Source organism: Amia ocellicauda, chromosome 21, assembly GCF_036373705.1.
Source record: "Amia ocellicauda isolate fAmiCal2 chromosome 21, fAmiCal2.hap1, whole genome shotgun sequence".
Taxonomy (NCBI): Eukaryota; Metazoa; Chordata; class Actinopteri; order Amiiformes; family Amiidae; genus Amia; species Amia ocellicauda.
Window position 1 is genome coordinate 11560835 of NC_089870.1, and position 27135 is coordinate 11587969.

Here is a 27135-nt window from a genome sequence, read left to right on the forward strand (position 1 = left end):
TTCAGTGAATAAAAAAAATCACCCTGTACATACACAGAAAGACTTGAATTAAGTAAATAAGCAACCTATTTTTACTAATAGTAACTAGGAGATAGGCTGGAAAACAGACCAAGACATATCTTCAAGAACAGTACTTGGAAGCTCTTAAGTATGAAAATAAGAGCTGTTTAAGGGTTGCAAGTGGCAAGACCTTTAGTTTGAAAGATTTCTCGTGGCTGCTAGATGCCTGGCATGTTCACTACACTTCACCAGTTAAATTCAACAGGTTCCTTTTTGTCAGTTGGCCTGCATGCTGGTATAGTGGAATAAGTTAGCTGTTTACCTGGTCCAAGGTAGAGTACCTTGACTTGAGCGTGATGACCTCATCAAGGTGTGCCCTGAACTCTCTCCGAGCAGCCTGGAGAAATCCACAGCAAAATCACATTCTGCCCTGGCTAGTGTTACATCAGTGTAACATATACACAGCCAATAAGTGATGTTCAACAATAATAATTAAAAAATAATAATAATAAATGAATCAGAAAACACAAAATCAAATAAAATTATGGTAATAGATCAGACAACACAACGAAACTCAGAGAGTAAGTAATGACTTCTATATAAAACCAAAACAAAATACACAACTTTTATATATTTTGAAAGAGATGAAGGATACTGTCCAATCTCAACTTTAAGCCAATTAGAAGACCAAATGAAAACTGTCTGAAGACACTTCATTTGTCCCCCTCTGTTTGAGGTTAAAAATTAAACAGAAAATGGTAAGGCTTTCATAATGAACAACAGACCTCTTTTTTCCTATTCCAAATTCATCCCACTAACTCCCAGGGTTTCAGAGTTCAGATATCGTTTCCTCCTCAAAGCTGCCTCAAACCTACTTGCTAAAACTAGGGACTGTATTTGAAATGTAATTACCATTTTGCCAAGCAGTTTAATTTGTAATTTGAATTTCTTAGATCACACAGGGGGAAAGAATGGATGTTGAAAGGTCCTACATTTATATTTGCGGTTTGTTACATTTTGTGTAACAGTCCCACGATTTAGACTTTCACTAATACAAAATGACAATACAACATTTTTGGTTGGCTTATTAAACACCATGGCACCGTTTTGGGGAATGTGGGTCTAAAACCCCAAACAGGACCTTTGTGCCCTCAATCCAGAAAGCCAGGTGAGGTTATGATCTTTCAAATCTCTTGTCAAGTTTGGTCTCTGTTCCACTGCTGACAACAGGATTGAAAGCTCGTGTGTTCACACGACCCCCCGCAGGAGTCGAGACAATGAAAAGAGAGAGGTAGTCAGGGACAACTAGAGGGAGAAATGAACACTCAAAATTGAAGAAATTGGGGGGAAAAAAACATTTAGAATGGCTACAGATGTGGTCAAAGAATATATATATATATCTATATATAATATTATATATATATTTATATACACACACAAACACATATACATACATACATACAAATATATACATATATGTGTGTGTGTGGGAGGGTGTACATATCTAAAAAGTAAAAAGAAAATAAAGCATTTGCAGCTTTTCTTTTTTCTTCTTTAGGTTACAAATATGAATCTATGTTTCCATCCCCCCAACCCCCACCCCATCTTGATTTACAGCAGGGACAGCATGCATAGCGGCCAACAACACCTGGAGGAAGAGTGCACAGTGCAAGGCAGACAGGGTGGGTGGGTGACTGGGTGAGCGCGTTGGTGGGTGGCTGGTTGATGATGCAATAAAACACGTGCAAGTATACCTCAGAAACACTATAGGTGGATGAGCACGAAGGGAGCCGGGCCTGGAAGTGCAGTGAAGGGGAAAAGAGAACACTGTTAAAAAAAGAAAATGGCGCCAACGTGAGGGTCTCAGAGGGCTTTCTGCATGGGTGCTTCCAGACTCAGACAGTAGCAAAGGGCTTTTTACATCTGACATCACAGCTGATGTAAGAAGTGCGCTTCTCAGATTCAAGGCTTCAGGGCAAGGTGGATTTACTTTTATTGTTAACCAATCATCCACATATTTATAATCTCCTTCAAGTCCATGTACGATGAACACAAGCAGATACAATTGTCATTCAGAAACAATGAATTGTTCAAAAGACCTTTACTTTGAGCCATATAGATTTGTTTCAAGTAAACTATAACCTCTCAATGGCTGAAAAGAGCCGTTTCCAGTTAACCTTTTTACATGTCAAGAAGTTCTATTAATTTATTTCTCTCATATTTCAAAACTAAATATCAAAACACTACGACTACAATAACAACAATTACCAGTACTATTACCACTACTGCAACTCCTAATAATCATAATAATGACATAACCACGGATTTACATTGTGGTTATGCGAGATGCCAGACCTTTACTTATATTGTCTGTGGATATTTGTTTCTGTCCGGACTTGATCAGATATGCAGAAAAACAGGAAAATAAGAGATGAAGGATGAAGGTCAATGGCAACACCACATAAATACTGTAAACATATTAGCTATTTTTGAGTGTTTTTGTAATTTTCCTTTTCCTTTTGTTGAATTGATACACGCATATAAAGAAAGCATATACAGAATGAGAAATGCCCCCATACAATAGATGTGGGAAGCAAAAGTAATAGGACATTCCACATTTCCTCTGCACTGGTACTGCATTTACACACTATTATATTTATTGTAAGTATGCAAGTTAAAAATAGTATGTTCTAATGCATATTGAATTGCAATGATGCTGCAAACGTACTGAGGTTTGCTAACATTAAAAAATATTTCCTTAATATCCAGTTTGTCAAAAAGGAGGGTACACAAAAAAGGAAAAAAACTGTTTGCCCTTGGTTTGACAAGGACTACACAAAGCGAATGTGTGAAGACGACAAACTTTACTCATACTATCCAAGTAAAAATGATCACAATAACAGATTTAATTATAAAATCCCCTTTTAAGTGGTAAAAACCCCCAGATATGTATATATTGATGATCATCTCTTGCCTTACTTAAATGAAACCCCCCGCTGAACACAGAAAAAAGAAGAAAGATAAAAATGGGGATGGGACGACAAACCAGTCAAAATGTTTTTGGTGTTACCAGCCAGCAGAAAGAAAACAGAAAAATAAAAATAAGAACAAAATCAAGATGAAAACCAGAAAGATTAAAAAAAAAAAAAAAAAACATCACTGAGAGAGATCGTACATTTACTCTGAGGGAGCATCCCTTCACATTGCCTTCTAGGTGACCTCTGAGCTCCTCCAGCTTTCGATGGAGCTACATGTAAACATCAGAGAATGAATTGAGAAAGATAGAGGCTCATATTGATTTCTTAAAGAGACAAACATTTTGTTTCACTGCCTTAAAAACAGCCTGAAATAAAGTGTGATAAAACTAAAGATGAAAGGAAAACATAAAAACAAAATCATTTAAAAAGCACCTGGAATGGTTACACATTTGAATGGTTTTGTCCACTGTCTATTTTTTATTTCTGAACCATTTTATTTTCCTTTGAGGAAATGTGTCTGTTTGTTGGCTGCCTACAGCAGTGTCACGAATATAAAATTCTAATGGGGCAAGGCAACTGTATTAAAGCTGCTTTCATCATAACAGACAAACAATTCAATGAAAATAATTAGCCATTCATATAATTATGGATTTCAGACTAATGTAATCTATGTTAGTCACGTTCTTGGAGAACACTGTTCCTGGATTAATATATTGTTTTAATTATATATAGCCATACAATAAATGTCCTTTGAGTATAATAATAATAATAATAATAATAATAATAATAATAATAATAATATACTTTAAGGATTTGTTTTGCATAGATCTATATACATATATACACACACATATATGTGTGTGTGTGTGTGTGTGTGTGTGTTAAAACAAGATTTCATATTCTATGGGATTTCCATCTGAATTAATTACTGCTAAGACCCTACAAGGCATAATGTCCACTGGTTGCTTGACAGTTTGTTTGTTTGTCAGATGTGGGGGGCAATTAGTATGATGGGGGCTGGGATCAATTCCAGAGACTATAGATGTTCAAAGACATGGAATGCAAGGTTGTGTACAGTCAGATGAACATTTCGCAGTCCTTAAGGCAATACATTGTACACTGGGACCTCATAACAGCCAGTGGAATTTGCATTTCAATGCAAAACAGAATAAGAAATCCTCCACACAACTATGGACTCTACGTCAGATTGCCATGAATGTTTGCCTCTGAAGTCAGAGCATCAAAGAAGACTTTGAGTGGTGTGCAGTCCATATGACTGTGTATAGAGAAACAATTCAGCCCCTAAACATGTTTGGGAAATGTCACAAACACACAAAACCATTTGAACAGAAAAGCATTTCTTGATTCTCAATTTGCATTTGGTTCTTCGAGTTCTTATTTTTGATCTGAAAGTAAATGGTATATTTCATTTTTTTAAGCTTGGACCAGTCCCATTATATATTTTCTATAAAAGGCTAAGGAGCTGATATTCTTTGTGTATGTTTTCACTTTCCATGTGTCATTTGAACACATTCTAAAATAGACATATCCAATACATATTGCTAAAGCAAGATAAAATCTGACCATCATGACTAAACAGTAAGTTGTTTGTCTCTGTAAGAAATATATAACAATTGAGGTGTAATGATTTTGAAGATAATGTGCTGGGAGAATAATATATATATATATATATGTATATGTACCATGTCACAGTTCCTGGGACCCAGTTTAGATTCCAGTCTTGCATATTTGCTTCTGTGGAGTTTGCATGTTCTCCCTGTGTCTGCGTGCATTTTGTCTGGGTGCTCTGGTTCCCATAGACATGCTGCTTGATTGACTACTTTGAATTGCCCAGTGTGCGTGTGTGTGTGTGTCATACTTGCCAACCCATCTGGCCAGCATGGTGAGTTATGGCTAACGATCCACTATTAGGATTGATACAGGCTGATGGATGGTTGGATGATATACACATACATATATACTGGAAACTGGAATCAACACAAAGAAGCATGTAAACATGCATGATTGAAATGAGAAAAGACTGGAGAAAAAATACATTAATTTGAGAACAAACAAAAGTGTGTGACATCACTAAAACAGTGAAAATGTTTAAATGGCAATGGACAGGACACATTGCAATAAGAACAGACCAAATATGGACACATGAACTATAGAATGGATCCTAAGAGAAAAAAAGACGACCACATAAACGATGGGAAGATGACAAGATTTGCTTTTGTGACATGGAAAGACACTGAAAAAGACGTAGATGAAACCTGCTGCTGCTGATATATATGCAAGAGTGACAAGGAAAAAAAAAAAAAAGAAGCCTTCAGCCAGCAGTGGATTGATATAGGCTGATGGTGACACAAACACACACACGCACAGAGTGTACAAAACATTAGGTACATCTTCCTAGGGTACTGCACCCCATTTTGCACCCCTTTTGTCGAAAGCGTTCCACAGGGATGCTGACCCATGTTGATTTTTCCCACAACTGTGTCAAGCTGGCTGGTTGTGGACCTCTACTCCAAATAATTCATCCCATCTCATCCCACAGATGCTCTGGTGGCTGGGAAGGCCACTGCAGTAAGCTGAATTCAATGTCATGTTCATGGAACCATTCCTGGACAATCCTAGCATTGTGGCATGGGGCATTACCTTGCTGAAAACATCCATTAGCAGATGGATAGCCAGGATTCATCAGACCAGGCAATGTTTTTCCAATACTCCAGTGTCCAGTGATTTCATTCCTTAGCCCAATCCAATCGCAGATTCGTATGTTTTGCTCAAAGAAGTGGAACTCCGTTAGGTCTTTGTCAGTCATACCCCATTCGTGTCAAAGCACGACAAGTTGTGTATTCTTGTATGGGTCATTTGTTGTACAGGACTGTTAGGACAGACTAACTGTAGCCTGTATTGTTGCTCTACACAGTTTGTGTCAGCCCTCTTTGGCCTCTTTCATCAATGAGCCATTTTCGACCACTGGCCTACTGTTGGCTGAATGTCCTTAGGGTGGTGGACCATCCTTGATACACAAGGGAAACTGTTGAGCGTGAAAACCCCAGCAGCATTGCAGTTCTGGCACCTAGTAGCTATGACCACTGACAGGTGAAGTGACTAACACTGATAATCTCGTTAACATGGCACCTGTCAGTGGGTGGTATATATTAGGCAGGAAGTGAACATTTTGTCCTCAAAGTTGATGTGTTAGAAGCAGGAAAAATGGGCAAGCGTAAGGATCAGAGCGACTTTGACACGGGCCAAATTGTGATGGCTAGACGACTGGGTCAGAGCATCTCTAAAACTGCAGCTCTTGTGGGGTGTTCCCGGTCTGCAGTGGTCAGTACCTATCAAAAGTGGTCCAAGGAAGGAAAAGCGGTGAACCGGCGACAGGGTCATGGGCGGCCAAGGCTCACTGATGCACATGGGGAGCGAAGGCTGGTCCGTGTGGTCCGATCCAACAGACGAGCTACTGTAGCTCAAATTGCTGAAAAAGTGAATGCTGGTTCTGATAGAAAGGTGTCAGAACACACAGTGCATCGCAGTTTGTTGCGTATGGGGCTGCGTAGCCGCAGACCAGTCAGGGTGCCCATGCTGACCCCTGTCCACTGCCGAAAGCACCTACAATGGGCACGTGAGCATCAGAACTGGACCATGGAGCAATGGAAGAAGGTGGCCTGGTCTGATGAATCACGAGTTCAAGGTGTTGACTTGGCCTCCAAATTCCCCAGATCTCAATCCAATCGAGCATCTGTGGGATGTACTGGACAAACAAGTCCGATCCATGGAAGCCCCACCTCGCAACTTACAGGACTTAAAGGATCTGCTGCTAACGTCTTGGTGCCAGATACCACAGCACACCTTCAGAGGTCTAGTGGAGTCCATGCCTCGACGGGTCAGGGCTGTTTTGGCGGCAAAAGGGGGACCTACACAATATTAGGCAGGTGGTCATAATGTTATGGCTGATCGGTGTGTATATATATATATATATATATATATATATACCCACACATATACACACACACACAAAATGTGTTTGAAATCTCAAATATTAAATAAGTAAGTGTTAGAAATTGAGCGATTCAATTGCTGCTTTATAGTGGAGGAAATAGTGGTGTCTACTTTGTCACTTCAGAAATACCCACACAAGGTGCATCTTACTGTAAGTATTAATATGCGATACTGGCAAAAACACTGGCTGGCTATATTAACCTGAAACTAGATATTGGCCAGAATGCAGCCAAAACATTTGAAAATATTTGCCTCTATTTGATGAATTTAAAGAAGGTGTTATCAATGTGCCTGTGAAAGATGATAGCAGGCAACATGTTCCTTATTGTTTCACAATCTGTTTGTAAGTAAAAGACTGAAGATCACATTTAAAATCTGGATAATAAGTGCATTTGTGTAAGCACAGACGATTTTTACAGATAGAAGCCACATCAAAGGCCCAGGCATTGGTTCTACCAAGACATTAACATTCAGTATGGTTTAGTGTGTTATACAACAATGCCTACTATGGGCTATTTGTTACATTATGCTAGTGTTTTCCCTGTGGCTTGTTATATCCATTATGATACATTTGCCTGGTTACTTTGCACTACTATCATTTTTTTCAACCACCCCCCCACCCATGTGGCTTTATCATACTTTTAAGTTTATGGGAGCTGTGGAATACAACCAGCGTGACTGTTAACTACAGCAAAATGTGATATTGTCATAACTATGTTGAAGGCCTGGTAAAGCCATCCGTGAGAATTAGTGTTCAATGCAGAGGCCAACTTTGCAAAATTACACTGGAAGACGTTCATGAGGTGTGTGACTACCAGAAATGTGGACTGTGCACCAGTCTAGTAAACCACATGATTCTAATGGCTTACTGATTAACAAGGCATTGGCAGAGGAATGCAGCAGCATCAAATAATGTGTAAATTGCCATTTTGACCTAACAAAGAGGCATTACATTCGGTGCACTGCATGATCAAGGACACTGGTTGGTCTAAAACAAATGTGTACTCATGCCAAGTTTTGTGCATTAAGACTTTTCTCCAGGAATATGAAAATGGAAAGCTGCTTGCTATAGTGATGGGTTAATGTCTTAATTCCCTCAACAAAAAGAAAGAAAGGAAGCTGATTTTCCGTTTGTTGGTTTTTCTTGTAAATTGTGTCAAAATCTAATCTGGCTACCAGAATATGGTTAAAAAAAATAATAAAAAAATAAATAATAATAATAATAACCAAAAAAAGCAAATAAGAAAATAAATATATTTAGATTGATAGGCCAGCTTAAAACATTACCATTTTTTTTTTTAAAGGACGACGACACAATTGTGACAGTGTGGATCACAGCAACACTGAATGTAGCCTTACCTGACAATTTTAGCAGACAGGACATAATTACAAAAGGAAGAGAAGCTGGGATTGACTTTTTCCAAAAAAGTACATTTGAATTAAAAAGCATCAAGAGTACAAAACACCAGCTTAGGCGCAAACTTGAGCTAGAAAAAGGGGATAAAAAAAAAAAAAAAAAAACTTTGGAAGGAAAGAGACATGGTAGAGCTTTGGTTCCACCTCACCGCCACACAGTAAGGCCAGTGAAAGGACAGATCTTACTCAAACACAGATGGCAGCTCTTTGGTATGTAGCTGTTGTAAGAGATCCAAGCTGCTGCAGATTGGGTAAACCACTCTCTCCCTTATATCCAAAGAAGAAGCATCAGCAATAAAAGAGGCGCTTTACATATGTTTGGATATGACAAGATGGGTTATCCGAGAAAAAACTAAAGCAAAAAGAAGCCATACAAGTAGGTGAAGCGCTGCTGAAGACATGACTGAGCTTGGTGATGTTGCCTGAACATACAAAAATAAAAATGGTGCAAAAATGGAAATGTACACGACTGGGCCCTAGCTATGTCTGACTCTAAACTAAACCTATTATTTAACTTGTAACTACATTCATGTGGACTAGTTTGTACTTGATCTTAGCAGGAACTTGCTTTTAAAAAGATAAAAGGGGCTTTCAAACACTTTACCAACTTCAATATAGACCAAATCCAAATGCTGGACAAGATCTCAAAGTCTGAATGAAAAAGTGATTCAATGCAATGAAGTTATTATAGTTATTATTATATTATAATAATAATTTGTTGGCATTCAAATGCTACATATTCAAAACTTGTTGAATTCCCCATGCAGCTTATTTGCGGTTATTTTATTTCTATTTTCCTGGAATATATGCTCTATTTAATTTTTAGTGGCGACAGTGACATATCCTTTTGTAGCATAAAATCAGCATCTGAAAAGCCTTTTATATAAATCATGAAGTTAGAATTCTGGGAAAACTTTTTTTTCTGGAATAGTTGTTTTGCAGAAATTAGATCCCAGCAGTGTAAGTAAAATAAACAAGGAGATAATAAAGATTATGTAAACTAGTCCTGTTTCTTTCACATTCCCATTGCTTTCACATTAATTCTCACTTTTGCAACATATCACAGTCCAAAATCCAGGTATGTTATTCACAGCATAATATAAATGTTGTCTGTGATATACAAGACCAGCAAGCAAGCGTAGTTAATATTTTGTGGTATTATATTTGTTTTGCACAAGATTTTACATGTACTGCATAACAGGTACATATTTGTTCAGATATCAGGGTAAGCTTTTTATTTTTATTTTTAGAAAGAGACTTAATGTGGTCTGAGTCCAGATATTTGAGTATTTCAGAAGACTGGATAATGAGCATGACTTGCTTAGACCTGCACACTGAGAGAAACCTAGAGCTCCACAACATTTTCATGGTCTCGGACAAGACAGTGATTGAAATCAAGTGAAGGCAAAATAGAGTAAAATACAAAAGCTTTGATAGTCTGCTGGACATCAAGGTCAGCAAATCAGTGCTGGAGTGAAACTATATTCAAGCTACAGAGGTAGACATGTGTAAATATTAGTAAATCAATCGAAGATGAAGTGTAAAATGTGGAATTTTTCCAAAGTAACAAACACATTGAGACAAATGTGGAGCCTGTTACAGACATTATAGTATTATAACCATTTTGTTACTAAATGCTCAAGATCAAACATTTTGATTGGATCCGAACTCACTGGACCTGATCATAAAGAAGAGTTGTACGAAGCAGATCAGGCTCAAGCGATCCCATTTAGCAGTATGTACAGCACCTAATAGTAATTGCATTTTTTCTCCAAGTCAGAATGTAGAAAAGATGTTGAAAAGGTGGACCTTCTAAAAGGAAGAGGCTTTATCTATCTATTTATTTATCTGGAAAAGGAGAAAGTGCAAGCATTTCAAATAAGTCAAAATGTTACAGCAAAAAGAAAAAAAGAAAAAAAAAATATGGGAAGAAACTATGACAGCTGTCAATAATATATTTTTTGTATGTAATGCAGATTTATTATTTCATTTTATCTGATAATATATAGGTATACAGAGATAGTATGATGCACACATTGAATTACACATTCTTTGTGGTAGCAAAGATCTTTTTTGATCCATTTTATTTAACTGCAGCTTCAAGGTACATACATCTGTGCAATAAATGCAAACGTGCTTCATGTATGAGGCGTTACGTAAGGATACCCACCAGTATCCATGGAGGGTCAAGACCATCGAAATGAGGTTAAACAAGCCACTTAAAACAAGAGAAATGCATACTGGGACTCATAGTCTATTTACAAAAAACTTGTTTAATGATGTTGATAATATTAACCATGATGTTACATAATAACATACTTGCATGTTCGATTTCTCAAATGGGTATTTTGCCGCAAATGTTGTAGATGTTGCGGGACGCGGGACAAAGGGTAAAAATGCAGGACTGTTGGTCATCCTAACTACACTACTGTGACTTTAAAGACTGAATAATTTACCTTTTACAAACTGATACTGTCCTGTGTTACTTATACGTACAATCTTTGCAACATGTGTAAGGTACATATAGTATGTATCTTTTTATACAATAAATCTACAATGAATAAGTGACTGAATTAATGAGATACAGCTTATGTATGCAAATACATACATCATTTTCACAAAGGATGTCTATCATTGAGTCCATTACGCCCTCCAGTAATCTCCCAAACCCGGTATAGTAGGCTAACAAAGGTTACCTGGCTGGTATGAATACTGAAAACTGCTGGTTGCAAAAATACATGCTTAAGAAATCCACATAATGTTTTCATTTAGTTTGGATAACGCAAAGCAGGTCCACTTTCACGATCTTTTCAAAAATCAGGATCGGGTCCTGACCGGCTCTGTGGCAGCATCAGAATTTGAGATCAGCTGAATGTTGATCTGTTTAGTACAATGGAAATGGGCACAAGATCAAGCTCAGACATCGTATCTGTTTAGTGCTATTGGACCATGGTGTCATACATTTCCTAAAATTGAGACTATTGATTCTATTGAGTAAAACTCATGTTTCTTAATGACATAAGTATGGATCAGGATAATGCAACATGTTATGTTGGTACAATATAACATTCCTGGACCACTGTATACCTTGGTGCTATTTTTCCTACAAAACATGTATTCAATATTTAACACAATAAACATGGGAATCTGTTATTGGTAACATCCATATTCCAGTTTACCTCTGGAGGCAGAACATAATATCCTGACTATTATTAGACACATCATCCATACATTCCCTGCATAGCAGGCAATGATCTTAGGCCTACTGAATTGCTGGGTCCTTATATTCTCAGATCTGAGGTGGGTTAAAAAAAGATTGGGAGCAGTGAGCTTTCAGATGATTTGCATTGTGTCTATTTTTATCAGCAGGGTCTGAAATTAGCACCTGACCACCCGCCAAATGCGAGGAAAATTTCGGCAGTGGTGGGTTAAATCTGTCAGTTTTACCAGCCACACTGGTGGGAAGACGCAAAATATTTACAAAAAAAAAATGCAATTTTTGATAAATGGAGTGGGTTTAAACTATTCCTTTCAATGCGTTATGATTTTGATTGAATTAAATCAGTGAGGAGGCACGTAATTCACAATTTATTTTACTAATGTGACAAGCTTTTTTGTTAGGCATTACCCCAAGACCTCAAACTACCAATGATAAAGCTAGTTCTTAGTAACTGATATATTGAATAATCAGAGGAAACATGATTAAGACACGTCCCCTTTTATTTCTGAATGAAATGCATCAATATCAAGTATATAGCATAAAACGCTAATGAAAAAAACATTAAAAATAAAAAAAATATATTAATATATTTTGACTAAAGTAAGCAATGGTGTTTAAAATTTTAATAAATACCTACAAATTCAGAAGGAGACTACGACTCCCACAAGGCACGCGTATTTGCAGTTTGAATGTGCTTAATTTAAAAAAAAACAATCGAAATTCATGAATGTAGACACTAGAAAATTATACACCACTGCTGAATAAACACAGAGCAAATTAGTTAGTAAGTTAACATTACTCTCACAAAATGTGGAGACATACAGCTGGAGTTACTATGCATGCAAATAGAAAATGTGTGGCTTTTCCGTAAAAGTAAATATGGTTAAAAAAACACAATTGTGACCAGTGTTTTTTTTTTTTTCTTCTTTTCTTTAGTGCACAATAGGTGTAAATTAGGCATTAATACAGTATATGGACAAGTACTTTTACTTGCCTAGGGACAACTACTAATGCAAATTTCCCTGCAGCTGAACTGTGTACAATGCATTACATGATTTGTCATGAATGTTTTCATGAGACCACTTAACATTGATTTTTGAACTTGGAGTGGTCTCTTAATTGTTTCCAGAGCTATTTATATATATAAACCTTTGTTTTGTGATATTTCATGATGTCTGAATGTATTCCAGTTAATATTCCTGCTATAATGGAATTGTTAATAAATTGTTTAAATTGTATTTAGTTCCATTATTGTAAAATGAACATTGCAAAGCATGTTAATGTGTTTATGGTGAATTTTTGCATCCACCAGCCACAGTGTCTGGTTCCACAAAAAGTTAATTTCAGACCCTGTTATCTGTTATTGATAACATGACTGATACCAGTGTTGTTAGTACTTTTAAATGTACATCTGAGTTGTTGGAATATAAGAATCAAAATGTAATCTAAATCTAAAGAGTAACTAAGTAATGAACCCATTAGCCAGTGACTCATTATAAATAACCCCTAATAATCAGGGTCAATCAAAGCTTTTCTATGATACAAGTGTTGAACACTACATTAGAAACATATTTAATATGAAAAATACAGAATAAAATTAGTTTGTACTGTAAAATGCATATGATTTACTTCTTCAAAACGATTGCATTTAAATTGTCTTTATATTGGAACAATATAGGGACAGGTCTACAACAAATATTTTGTTTGATTTTGTATATTCTCAATGATGTCTTGCCTGTCAGAGCAGCTGTCTGACACAAACATAAACAACACTACACAAATCCTGCAGCCTTGGGATTAAACTAAAAAAGTGTAATGAAGTAGATGTTGAGATAATAAGGGTATAATTTACTAAAATACCCTGTGTGTGTTGTTCATCTTAACAGTGCAGAGCAATGAGGCATTTAATTGCCCTTGTTACAGGGGAGAACACGTCTGAAATATACTTGATATAGCACACCAGGACAAAGCATGATACAAGGACTACTGGTGTCGAAGTCAGGTTAGGAAGTTGGATTCTTACATCTTTCAGTTTGTCGCTGAGAACATATTTTTTGTATCCTTCCTGTGGCTTGTGGAAAGCTCATATCACAATGCCAAGGTGGCCATCAAAAACACTTGTGTTCACTCATCTATCCACTTCTAAGAGCTGATTTATTGATGTCTTTATGTTTGAAAAGTCAAAGTTAAAAAAAAAATGTTCAAAACTGGATGAATGAAGTCATCTGGAGCTCAGCTGGAGAGAAATGTAGAAGACGCTGGGCTGTGTGTGGCCTTCAACTAGGCCAGCATTCACCAGATGTCAACTCACTGTAACTTTTCCATTTTTGTTTTGGAGGAAGAGGTTTAAAACATTCATACTAGCTGTATGCTATTCCCCCACCTAATCAGCATATCCTGCTTTTCCTCATAAATAGGACTCCCTTCAAACACTGCTTTTGAAATTGTGAATACATTGTGCCTTGAAACAATCTTAGATTAATTCAAAATAGTCTCTCAATAATGTTTCATTCCAATGGAATGAGCACCATCTTAAATGCAGGAAACCCAGGTCCTAGCTTTACTTCAGCTAAAGCAACATCTGTGGATATTCCTTCACAGTGTCAAATGGGCTAAGCATAACCCATTATCAAAAGCACCATTCATGAAACAAGATGTATTAAAAATGAAGTGCGATGGATTTCAGTCATTTACTATTAAAATAACATGATACTAAATTTGGAAAAAGAAAAGTATAAGAATTATAGGAACTTAAACAGTTGTATAAACATGTGTGCAAGTATAAAAATATATATTTCTGTCTCCTGTTATATGCTCTTTCAAGTAAAAGACAGGGGTCAGCCAGTGTGCAGAGCCTCATGACGTTCTGATATAACCTAGTCTGTTTTAATAATCTCCAGTAGACACTATTTTACGCAAAGCTGCCAATACACTATGTATTAGGATGACAAAGCAGTTCAGTTTTGTGCATAAAATAATCTTCTTAAAGGTTGGAGGATTTTTTTTTTTCTCAAACAGTGGCAAGTCAAACACATATCAGAAAGTGATAGCTTTGCTAATTATAAAGGGAGGTTGAGAGCGTGTATGGCATGATAACTACAGAGTAAGAAATATGAAGTAGTCATGTTTTTATTTTCCCCTTCAAATTACTTTGTTTCTACAGAGCTGCAGACATGTATCTCATAGTAGCTGTATTGCTTACAGAGGCAGATGTTTTTGAAATTCAAACCTTCATTGTAGTAAGGCCAATTTCAAATTGAGTAGTAGGAGATTTCTAAGTATTAAAAACAATGTGTGCTTAATTCATGAGAATCGCTTTGAAGTTTCTACTCACTACACTGAATTATTGAATTTACTTTTTGTTTAGTTTTTCTTTCTTGAGCACCATGTGGTTTCCAGTTTTCCTTCTTTTCTGGCAGTGTAACGGTAATTAAGGGATATGTTTAATTCAGTTGTATTGCTAAACTTGCACCTTTTACAATTAGCCATTATAAATTATTTTCAGATGTTTACATTTTTCATAGTATGGTTTTAAAACTCATTCCAGTACAGTCTTTGAATTAAATATAGTACAAGTCATTTTCAGAAAGAAAGTCAAATAGCTATCAACACAAAGAGACACAGGCCTGGAATTATTCTGACAGACACAGTGGTGCTATGAAATTGCCTACGGTATTGCAATAGCTATAAGCTTGAAAGAAAGCAGACCAACTTCTTGCCACATTAACACAGAGTTTTGTGCTTGAAAGAAGGAAGGAGGAAGAAAAAGGGGACAAGGATATTCCACCGAAGGGAACCAAGTGCTGATTATATAATGAAAGCCTTTGGAAGCTACATTCCTCAAAATCACAAGCATCTATCTCATTGAACTCTGCTTAAAGCTCACGATTCAGAAGGAGACGATGAAAATAAATGTTGTTTTCTTTACATAAAATTCTACTCCACCTGTTTTTATTGTCGGATGGTATGATTAAAGCATTTAGCCAGGACACCTATAGTTAGTGTGCATACTTAATTGCTGTTCTTAATCTCGGCAAGTTATGCCCAGCCCCATCAATGGAGGATGAAACGAAGAGAATGAAGATGAATACTAATGGTCATGGAAAATGGGAAGGAGGGGAGGGAACATGAAAAGACAGGAGAAGCCATGTTGGAAGTTTTGCAAAGAAGTTTTTAAACATATTTACTTTGAGGGATCCGACTCTACTAGCAACTCCTTTGATTTCGTCCGGACGTCTAATTTGCTACAATGGGGGGAAATGGCAGAAGACAGAAGAATAGAGAATAAAGAGGTGAACGTAAAGTTATCCAAATACAACAGCATGCAAGACATTATTCAGCCCAGCAAGAGTTTCTTTGGTATTCTCCTGCTAGTGTTGGGCGACGCTGAAAGTTTCATGCAGGCCAAACATGTCTAAAACAAGTGGTTTGAAAAGGAAGGTACTGCCCTTCTGAAGAATAAATAGTAGCCTATAAAAGTCATCCCACTAAAGTAAAAACACAATTTTAAACAACAAGCATCCAATGCAGAGTTGATTTTGGCATCATCCAAATACTTCTGCATTCTATTACCATCTGGAAAAATATAAGAAATAATCTTACTCTGCAATTTGAGTAAAACAAAGACTTAAAAAGCTGTTTTCCGCACAAGTTGGGAATTATTAGACTTCTAATCTATTTCAGCACAAGAGTTTAGCAAAACATCTCTCTTTAAGTGTGACTCATTGATGATAATATATTGATTTATACCAACAACTTGCATTGGAAATGTGTTTGACAGTCCAATATCTGACTACCCATATACTAAAGCATGTTCTTTCATCATGAAAGTTCATACTTTTTTAGGTAGCATTTTGTTCTGGTTGCTATTAGGGTAAAATTCAGTTTCCAAAAAATATAAATCAAAGATGTCGCCCATCACTAACAGATGCACATTCTTTCATCCCTGACAATGCAGTTAACCGTATCAATTATACAATGTTTGGCCTATGTTCTAAAAGTCCTCCTTAAAAAATACAAAGGGCAATATCAATACCTACTGATAAGATGAACACATTGGAAGCAGTGGTACAGATTTACATGTATTTAGAATGACATACTGCAATACAAATATAAAACTCCCTGTTTAGATAAATTACACCTTTACATTGAAAATAAAAGTAAAGACTAAAAAAACTTATCTTGGTAAAAACTGGAAAACTGTGAAAACCCCTCTGGAAAAACATCAACCATCAATAGCTGCCTGGGAATACATAATGATCTGGAATGTATCCCCCACCCTTTCAAACTGTGATACCAGCAGAGATCATTATAGGAAAGCAAGACATACTCCACAACATGCTTGATATGTGTGAACTGCAATGCTGTTATAAATTGATTCCAACTTACTACAGTTGTTCTAAATACTCAATAGCATTACTCATTTCTCAGTTTTCCGATTTTATTTTCAAAAATGTTAAATATTTGATGATATACCTTTGTATTTGTCTGAAGGGCTACATTTTCAGTGGCATCATACTGATAGACATGTATGTCTTCTATTTCCCCAGTCTCTGAACATGCATGGCAGAGAGGTTATGAAACTTGATTTTGTAAACTGAACTACAATTCTTTGAAAACAAACTCTAGGTGACAATAAAATATTCTTTATTCAAACCAATATTATACACAATTATATTGATAGGTGCTGACCTAGCATGCTTAAATACAGTGTAGCACACAGTTAAATACTAAAGTTAATCAAAATAAATCAACATAAATCCATCCATCCATTTTCAAAACCGCTTAACCTAGTGAGGGTTACGGGGAAGCCAGAGCTGATCCCGGGAGGCATAGGGGGCAAGGCAGGAATACACCCAGGATGGGACTCCAGGTCATCACTGGGCAACACAAACACATACCTACAGGGCAATTTAGCAAGGCCAATGAACCTAACCTGCATGTCTTTGGACGGTGGGAGGAAACCGGAGTGCCTGGAGGAAACCCACAAGGACACGAGGAGAACATGCAAGCTCCACACAGACAGGCACCCCGAGCCGGGACTCAAACCTGGGACCACTGGAGCGGTGAGGCAATGGTGCTAACCACCACGCCACCGCCATGGTAATAAGTAGCCTATTTTCTTATTTTCTACAGTGGCATACAAAAATCGACATAGCTGGGGAGGCCAACTCATATCTATAATGCTTTATTCAGTTTTTATTCTCTATCATTTATTTGAAGATTAGGTTTATGGTTTTGATTACTTAATACTCTCTTTGCTGGTATTCACTCTGTAATCAGTTTTGGTTAAGTAAAGGACATTATATGAGACCAGAGTTTTAAATCATATTATGCTCAGCACTCTTTGTAATGGACAGATTTTGTCATTTGTCAAGGTAACTAACCAATTAGACCACTACTATCTCTTTACAAAATCTGGCCATTAGATATCAGAATAGCTGATACCATCTAAACCATAGTCATCAAATATATGTGTTCTCTACTGCATTTAATTAGTCACTCAGTATTGTATTTATTTATTAAACAGGCTTTGCAAAGTTTTAAGCATCTACGAAGCATTAATTTACTGTTGCTTTTTGAAAACACACACAATTTATGATTTATTATTATGGATTGTATGTGGGATAGTCTTTATTTTTATTTTTATTACTTTAACACTGAGATGCAAAAACAGTCAGTGTATGATTAACATGCATATCTTGACTGTTTATATTCTGTTCATAAAACATTGAAAAATGTAAAGAAATACATAAATTACCATCCTGAGATAGATTTTGCAAAATAAAACGTGTTTTCAATTAGTGATTTCTATCTGAAATAATGCTCTCCAATACACTGCAGTTATGTCTGATATCCTAGAACAGTGGTTTTCAGACCGGTCCTGGAATACCCCCTGCCCTGCTGGTTTTTGTTCCAACTTAATTGCTTAATTGAATCCTTAATTGACCTAACAAAGCAATATACCATTCAATTAAGTAATTAAGACCTAGGTTGGAACAAAAACTAGCAGGGCAGGGGGTACTCCAGGACCGCTTTGAAAACCCCTGCTAGAATACCTTCACCAATCACCCTCAGAAAAGCAAATCTGTTTGAAGCGGATCAGTGTTCATTTTTAATAATGATTCTGTAAAAATGTAATGTTGGGATTTTTTTTTTTCCTAAGACCACAAACTTAAATTCAGACTTCTTCAAACTCACTGGTCAATGATACTCTAAATGCACCTAAACATGCTACTTTATAGAAAAAAAAACTAGTCTGGAAACTTTAAAACATCTTCACACCAGAAGTTTTCAAAAGCGATACAATGACCGTACAGAATTTCAGCACAGCTATTTGGTGACTGGAGATACATTAATTCAAATTTTAATGGCTGCATCTTTTTCTGCACACAAATCATAATGTATCTCAACATTGCGGAATTGTGAATAATTTAAGCTTTACCCAGAACTGCCAGTAAATGCATGGCATCAAGGGAATTGAAAGAACAGCAAGCTCTTCTTGTTCATTATAAGATAATAGCCTACGTTGAGAACGCTGAAGATAACTGTGTAATGATATGCACAAAACAATCGTTTTCAATGTTGGCTGCAGTAATAAACCAATGATTGAAACGCTTGTATCTTGCATGACTTGGACTGAATGTCATAGGAATCTGTAACTCAGCTCATAATGCTGTTGGAAATGTCATGAAGCTGGCCTTCTTGAACAATGACTACTGGACACTGACCAACACCAACCAAAGGCTTTTCCTCAGCTATTATCATGCCAGTAACATCGTTCTAAGACACACACATCCTTACTTTAAATACATAAAGGATGCATCAGTATATCTGGAAGGACTGCATGAAATCTGTTTATCACTTATGGTCCCTATGAAAGGACAAGGACAAATCAAATAGGTCTTTTCAATGTATTATACAAATCAAACAGATTTTTATTTTATTATTTTAAAATCAAATGAATTATTATTAATTCAGAAAGCAGGCAGACATATCAAACAATGGTGTTTATGAAGGTCAGGAAACTGAGATGATATTCTACATCTGTACAAATACAAAAAACAAATCATCTAAGGTTAACCGACCATTTACCACCAACAATTTTCTATGTTTTACAACAAACCATATACTTTAATTCATACTATAAAGATTAGTTGATGCTCTGCTTCATCCATATATGGGGTGTTATAATAGACCTTCTTTTTCAAATATTTTTATACCCACAGTTTGTCAAAATCTTAATTTCAGAGCAGTTTAACTACAGCATCACTCACCAAATCATCGAAATGACCTAGTTCTCCACCACAAAGCATTGCCCTCAATTTGCGTACCTCCATACCCCACCCTAGATTTCTCTTAACCTTTTTTGCAGTAATAATACCTTATTAAAAACTGAACTTATAATTATTTTAATTAGAAGATCAAATGCCAATATGTATTTTTATATATGTTTGATAAAATAAAACTAATGATCAGAGCTGAGCTCGGGGATGTTATATAATTTATATGACATGTTATGTGAATGCTAAAATCAATCACATGCAAAAAGAGACCAGAATCTGAGAGTTGAGCAATCAGTCTATGGATGTATGTGTTGAGCTTCCTTTGGTACCTTATATTGCTTTCTTTATCCTGAGGATAATAAGACAAAAGAAAAAGGTTTTCGGGTATTTCCTGCATAGTCATATAAAACGAGGTCAATGACATTGAAAAACATTGCTTTAAAAATAAAAAAATAATCAAATTCAATTTAAATAATATACTATGAGAGCAACTGTAATAGAATCTGACAGGGGGCTAACAGTCCCCAACAGCTGCCTGTATGTCTGACAAGCTTTCGGAAGAGATAGAGCTACAAGAGATAGCACTGAGCTCCTCTTATAAACAACAATGTGGTCAGTTTGTTTTCTCCATTTGAACTTTCATAGCTTGCTGGAGTCTCAGTAAGTGGAAGGAGCAGACAACTGAGTTCTCCTTGTTTCACCACCTAAATTAAGTTAAAAGTACAAGAGTAGCTGGGCACCACGCTTGATTGTTATATAAAATAACGGTAATATTGCAACCCTTCCATGTATTTCTTCAACTTTTATCTTTACATTTAAATTGGTTGATAATACTAAGATGTAGGGTACTATATAAACAACAGGAAAGTATAAACTACATTAGTATAGTTTAGAAGTTCAGCTCAGTATAATACATAAATAAAGTAATACAACATTCTGAAGAGCTACAAAACATATTTGCACATTAACATGGATGACTTAAATTTTGCGAAGATAAAAAAAAAACATATTGCTTAAAGGCTAATAAAAAGGTCTACATTTTTGATGAAATGTAATATTTTTGTATTCATTGATTTCTTCACCTTTAATTAACATGAAACCTTTTATTTCAACTCACTATTTGATCGAATGGTGCTGCTTTGCATACTGCGTTTCACCTCTATTACTTTCTAACGTGACTGGAATAAACTTAAGGTGAAACAAAACAAAGCAGAACTTTCTACAATCAAGCCTTCACATGTATATGTATACTAGTTTTACATCTATGAAAAGACTTAAAAAATTATAAAAAAACATCTGAAAGAGGAGATCAAACATACAAGCCCTGTGTTCTCACACTTGTTCAATTCCCCTATAATATTTTTACTACTGTCCAGTTCAATTCAAGTTTATTTTTCTAAAAGTAATTACATTTTTAAACCATTCACTGGTTTATTATTCAGTTTTTCAAGGGACCAACAGAAAATATATTTTGATAACAAAGGCCATGCTTTAACAAGACCATGGACAGCAGAAACTGACACGACAGAAAACCTGTAAACTGTAGCAGTAAACAATTAAAAATAACAAATAAAATAACAGCAAGACATCCTACTTTGCTTTTGCCTTTTATTTGTATTATTTCTACAGCAGAAATAATTACATTAACAGAAGAAAGGTCAATTTTCCCTTCCCCTTCCTGGTCATCTCTTATCTGATTAGCATGTAGTACTATGAATACATTATGCTGAATATTAGTTTTGCAAATTCACATTTTTCTTCTACTCTTGTGGTCTATTTACTGAAAAGACAAATGACTGAAAATCCAGAATAAAAAAGGAAAAGGAAAGGAAGAAAAATACAAAACAAATCAAGCCAATTTAAGATCAATGCATATTTAAGTAGCAGTAATTTAGATGTTTGTATGAAATAAAAAGCTTACAAATGCATTTTTAAATTTTTGCTGCCAAGCTCAATACGGTCGTTCCTGCTTAAGTCTTTGTTATCGTACTTACAGACTTCCTCATTCAGATGAGCCTGTGCTGGGGCTGAATGCTCGCTATGGATGTCAAGCTATGAGCCAGCTCTCCAGGACTAACAAATCATGCACTGTGCTCCTTGTGGCAGTTACATTTAATGCACTAATTGAACAGTGCCTATAATAAATGGGACCATTCTATCTATTCCTTTTTCCCTTTCTGCTACAGTAGTATCGCAAGCTGTTTCAATCAGTCAATATCAGTGTGAGCATTTGCACGTGATTCACTACAGTGGGATCTGTGCCTGTCAGCTTTCTGCCCTCCCCATCAGATCAAATTCTATTACAAAAGACAGATTTCAGAATGGCAATTAGGCCCACAGGTAGTGTGTGAGAGAGAGAGAGAGAGAGAGAGAAGAGGGGGGAGAGAGAGAGAGAAGTGCATGCAGAGGAATCAAAGAGCATGCCATTTCAACATCTTGCAGTGCAGGAGAATGTCAGGAAGTCAAGGGTGGCCTACAATTGTCGCTTTGTGATGGTGAAACGCAGTCACTCTACCACCTGCTGCCATGATTTCAAAAATGACCCGTGCACCACAACCGGAACTAGAACTTTACACGGCTCTGGCAAAAATCTAACACCATCTGGAAATGTTAATCTGTCACACTGTAAGTAAACCAAATCGCCAACCACGACAAGGAAGAGAACATGCCTGTGCTTTGCCCCACACAAAAAGACATGACTGCCTTTCTTCTCAGATGTTGCGGTTTGTATGTATAAAACGTATCAAGAATATAAAAGGAAGAAATTACTTACCATGGTTATCTTGATTCTGAAATGGATGAACTCTCCCACGCACACACTAAAATACACACACACACACAGACACGCTGAGAGGGAGAGAGAGAGAGAGAGAGAGGGAGGGAGGGAGAAAGAGACAGAAAGAGAGAGAGAGGAGGGGGCGAGCAAGCATCACCAGGAGCTAATTTTGGAATATACTGCACAGATCTGAATCACGCATGCATCAATGGCATCTACATGTGTGTGTCTTTGTGTGTGTGTGTGTGTATGTATGTGGTATGTGTGTGTATGTGAGGCTGTGGAGGCACATGCAGCAACAAACGTGATCTTGCGTTTGCATTCCCCTACAGTGCTGATGCCAATCAGGAGGAAAACCAACTTTGAAGGCAAATGAAAACCCTGTCTGTTGAGATTTCATCACATAACTGAGAGTTAAGCAGAAACTCAAAGAGCTGAAACTACCAAGGAGAAAAAAATTGCTCCCCAGATCTCTGTGGAGAGAAGGACACAGGCTTTTCGAGCCAGCGGAGTCACAGCCCCTGTGTTTCCGAGCAGAGGATTTATTCGTGAGGACAAAACACCCACAAACACTCTCAATGCAGAAAGAAATGGTTATTCCTTCTGAGCAGTGCAGTACACCATGGAGAAAAATCCTTTCATACTTTCTGAGAGCAGTTTATTCAGGAAGCAAGGAGGCTTATTTTTGTTCCACTAGTTCTTGTCTTAGAAAGTCAGAACATCTATAAAGGAAATCACGTTTACATACTATCCCCCAACACACATACACTGTTTCAATTAGCTAAATCCTGCTGTTCACTTGCAGCATGTCAACAGGTAAATGATAAACTAAATTAACTAAAGCAGATCTTCCTTTTTCCTTATTGGGATTTAGACTGAAACATTACAAAAAAAATAAAAATAATAATAATAATAATAAAAAAAAAAACCTTTACATTCAATGCTCTTAGCAGATGGCATGTTTGACTTAGTGATGCTTTTTTGTTTCATGAGCCCAAAGCTACAGCTAGAACAGATGGAGCTTGCTGCTGACTTGTCCATACAATTGACAGACAGGCCAAGGATTCTCAGAACAGGCAATCTGGTGTGATCCAGGACCTGGTCATGGTAAATGCAGGAACACCGTAACTCCATCCTGAATTCAGTCACAACCCCCCAAAAAAGCTGAAGGTGAGCCAATGATCTCTGTGTTACAAAGTGTACAATATTTGCGCTGTACAGCGCTTTTCAATTTTAAACAACCAGTGTGATTTTTTTACACTTTATATCAAACAAAAGTTTCTAAGATGGCATGTGTAAAAACATCAGTTTATATAAATACATATTAACACTGATATATATATATATATATATATGTAATTAAAAAAGTGACATATTTTGTAACTCTTTATTACACAATATTCAAAGCTATTTTTTTTTTTTTTAGATAAATTGTCAAAATAATTTTCTAAGCCTCCGGCAGCTGCTATGTTATCACTAACAAACAACAGGATTACCTTTGAGTCAATGCCTTGGATACTGCTGAGCGTTTAACTTTTGACAAAGCATTTGCTTAATCTTGTGGGGGAAAAGTATTTTGTTTTTGATTTCATGGGGGGAACAACAGTAACAACAACAATAAAAGATTGTGATACTTAATAAAACCCATACCATGGCATAATCAGTATTGGCATTGACATCTTTCTTCATAGACTCCAGAAACCTGAAAGCATGTGAATGAACATCATGCACAGGTTTGAATTCTCAGGCTCAATCAATATACAGGGCCAGTGCAAGTGTAATTGGCACCCTGGGCAAACTAACACCAAGGCCTCTCCTACACACATGACAGTCACACTTCCAATATATTGGGGACATTTTAATTAAATCAAGGATATACATTTTACTCCATTCAAACTAACTTTAATAGCCAGATGGTACTTTTAATACTGAGAAAGTTCTGAAGACTTAAATATGATAGTAAACAATAGTTGCACAGCTTGCACTATACATGTGAGAAACATCTGATTAGTGGTTAGTTAGACATGATCAAATTACAAACAATTATTATAAACAACAGTTGTTCTCAAATGTTGTATACTTTTCATGTAAATGTATGTAAATGTACAGCGACACTGAACTAATTCAACTTCACACAATCAGGCAGGCACAAAAGCCTCCTTATTGGGAAATTATGTTATTATTACAAATTAGTCAATGCAGTTTCACAATCTTCAGTAAATTGCTGGATTTGCAGGTTATAATGCAGTAATATTGGGACCATTTAAATATGTGGACCCCCTAAATGATGTCGCTGTTAAGTTGTAGCACCAGCCCTGTCAATATAACAAATGATAATAAACCCTGTTACAAATGATATTTTTTATTTCTTCAAATCAAGTCACAGACTCCCCCCGCCTCCGAAGGAAACGTGCCATATGCTTCACTAATTATATCAGTAATTTTTATATAACTGGTCTGGATGTTCAATGGAGAGAAAAAGGATTACCACAAGACATATTTTTAACACTGAAATACCAGGGGAGATTGCAATTATTTATACACCACTTCAAATGCTGAATGCAAAACACTGTAAATCTGAGTTAGTGTGGGAACATAGGCTTTAACACGGATGTTGTTTTCCTGCCATTTATGGATTGATTATACTCTTAAATGTTGTATTTATTTTAAACCCTAATGCTTCCTCTTGACAGCTTTTATGCTTTTTACATGCAAACTAACAATAAATAGGTGTACAGTTATAATAATCATAGTAATAATAATAGTTGTTGTTAGTGGTAGTAGTAACGTGGTGTTTGATGACTATACAAATATCTCTTGAAACAGAAACCACAGGCTTCAAGCTGTTGTATCATAATAAACAAAAATATACAGATCAGGTGTTACAAAACACTCATCTTTTAAAAAAACAATTGAATCAGACTTTAGTACCTGCATTTAGACTGTCTGGGATAATACATATAATAAATCACATTTTTGGCTGGCCAACATTTCCCAAAAATTCCTATACCTCTTATCTTGTGTATTAATGCTATCCCATTCAGAGACCTATCAGTATTCTGATGAAACTGTATGCATCTAAAACCATCTAAAACAGCTACTAGAGAGATGACATCTCTTATGTAATAGAGCCCCCCTTCACAAGACCTATTAACTTCACACGACCTATGATAACCTTCAATTCATTAGCTATTTAGGTTTTCTTCTGAATTTAATGGTGCCAGTCCTAAAACTACCACGTAAAAACTAAATGAGAGAAAGGTACCTTTTGAGATGAGTCTTTCTGTTCTGCACTGTTACATTAGTGTAACCAATGACTTAATCTCACTTCACATTTCATTAAAATGTGCATCTCATTTTGAGGAGTCTGAATCCTTTACTGTTAGCTTTCAGCAAGTGCAAAACAAGGTGCTGAGATGTATTGGATCATCAATTGGTTCAAATTAATATCTCAAGAAAAACAACGCCCACTCCAACTGATTTAAAGAACAGTAGCTTATCTATAATATCAGGATTAGAAAAAAGCATTTTCATGTATGCTTATTTCAAAGGGAAGATGTGACAGCTTTAGTGCTGCTGTTTTGTAACAAGAGCAAGAAATATTGCTCTTACTCTCTGGTGCACAACACAAAGCCTCAACTAGTTGAAATAACACTAATAAACACTGTAAAAGCATGACAAATGGAAGACAGATACAAACTCAATCAGTTTAATAACCAAGAAGGTGAAAATATTCTCACATCAGAACCTACTGAAGTCATGCTAGCTGATAGTTTTCTTCCAACTTAAATATTTTACAACTGAATGTGTTAAACAGTCGAAGGAAATATTATATTAATGTCTTTACTTCTTTTATGAGTTGGGAGGATTTTGACATTTATATTATCATCCCAAAGCACTTTACAGATAGAAAGAGAACTCCCATCATCCACTACTGGTGTGCAACAGAAGCTGACCACACATGTAAACTTGCCAATAAAACCAGAGAAATTTAGGTAGGCAAGATTAAGAATCAAAATGAATTATGAAAAGCAGAGTTATTACTCCATAGTCTTTAATTCAGTACTATAGAATCTTAAATCTTAGTGAATAAGTTTCCTCCATATGATGTCCCCTCCTCTCCAGTAGCACACTTCTCCCATCACTATATTCAGACACTGGTTTTGAATTTCTGGTCTAGTAGGGAGAGTGCCACCTGCTGGATTACCAAAATCACTTCCAGCAGCAACTAACCAGGCTGCCGGCTTGTCCCATCACTCTGAAGCAGACACAAATACCAAATTCCCTGATTTATGTAGTGATCAAACTTGTTGACGAAGGACATATAGATGTCACTTTCCACTTTTTTTTTACTGCATCTTTAAAGCTCTTCTGCACTCAATCACACAATGGTTGTTTTATATATTCTGAGTTTTTCTCTTATAAACCTACACAGCAGTAGCCATG

At 36.3% G+C, this 27135-nt stretch overlaps 1 protein-coding gene across 12 annotated transcripts in view; it reads right to left on the reverse strand.

Moving 5' to 3' along the window:
• Positions 1–27135, reverse strand: part of gphna (gephyrin a) — a 278299-nt gene that overhangs the window by 72886 nt on the left and 178278 nt on the right. For 5 of the 12 annotated variants that reach the window (XM_066694142.1, XM_066694139.1, XM_066694136.1 and 2 more), the window contains 2 exons: positions 1755–1796; positions 323–397 (listed from right to left, as the gene is read on the reverse strand). The exons of 3 other annotated variants lie outside the window; for them this stretch is intronic. In XM_066694142.1, coding sequence (XP_066550239.1) covers positions 323–397; positions 1755–1796 — 117 coding nt within the window. The remainder of the gene's footprint in view (positions 1–322; positions 398–1754; positions 1797–27135) is intronic. 4 more of the 12 variants (XM_066694146.1, XM_066694143.1, XM_066694140.1 and 1 more) reach the window with 1 other exon arrangement.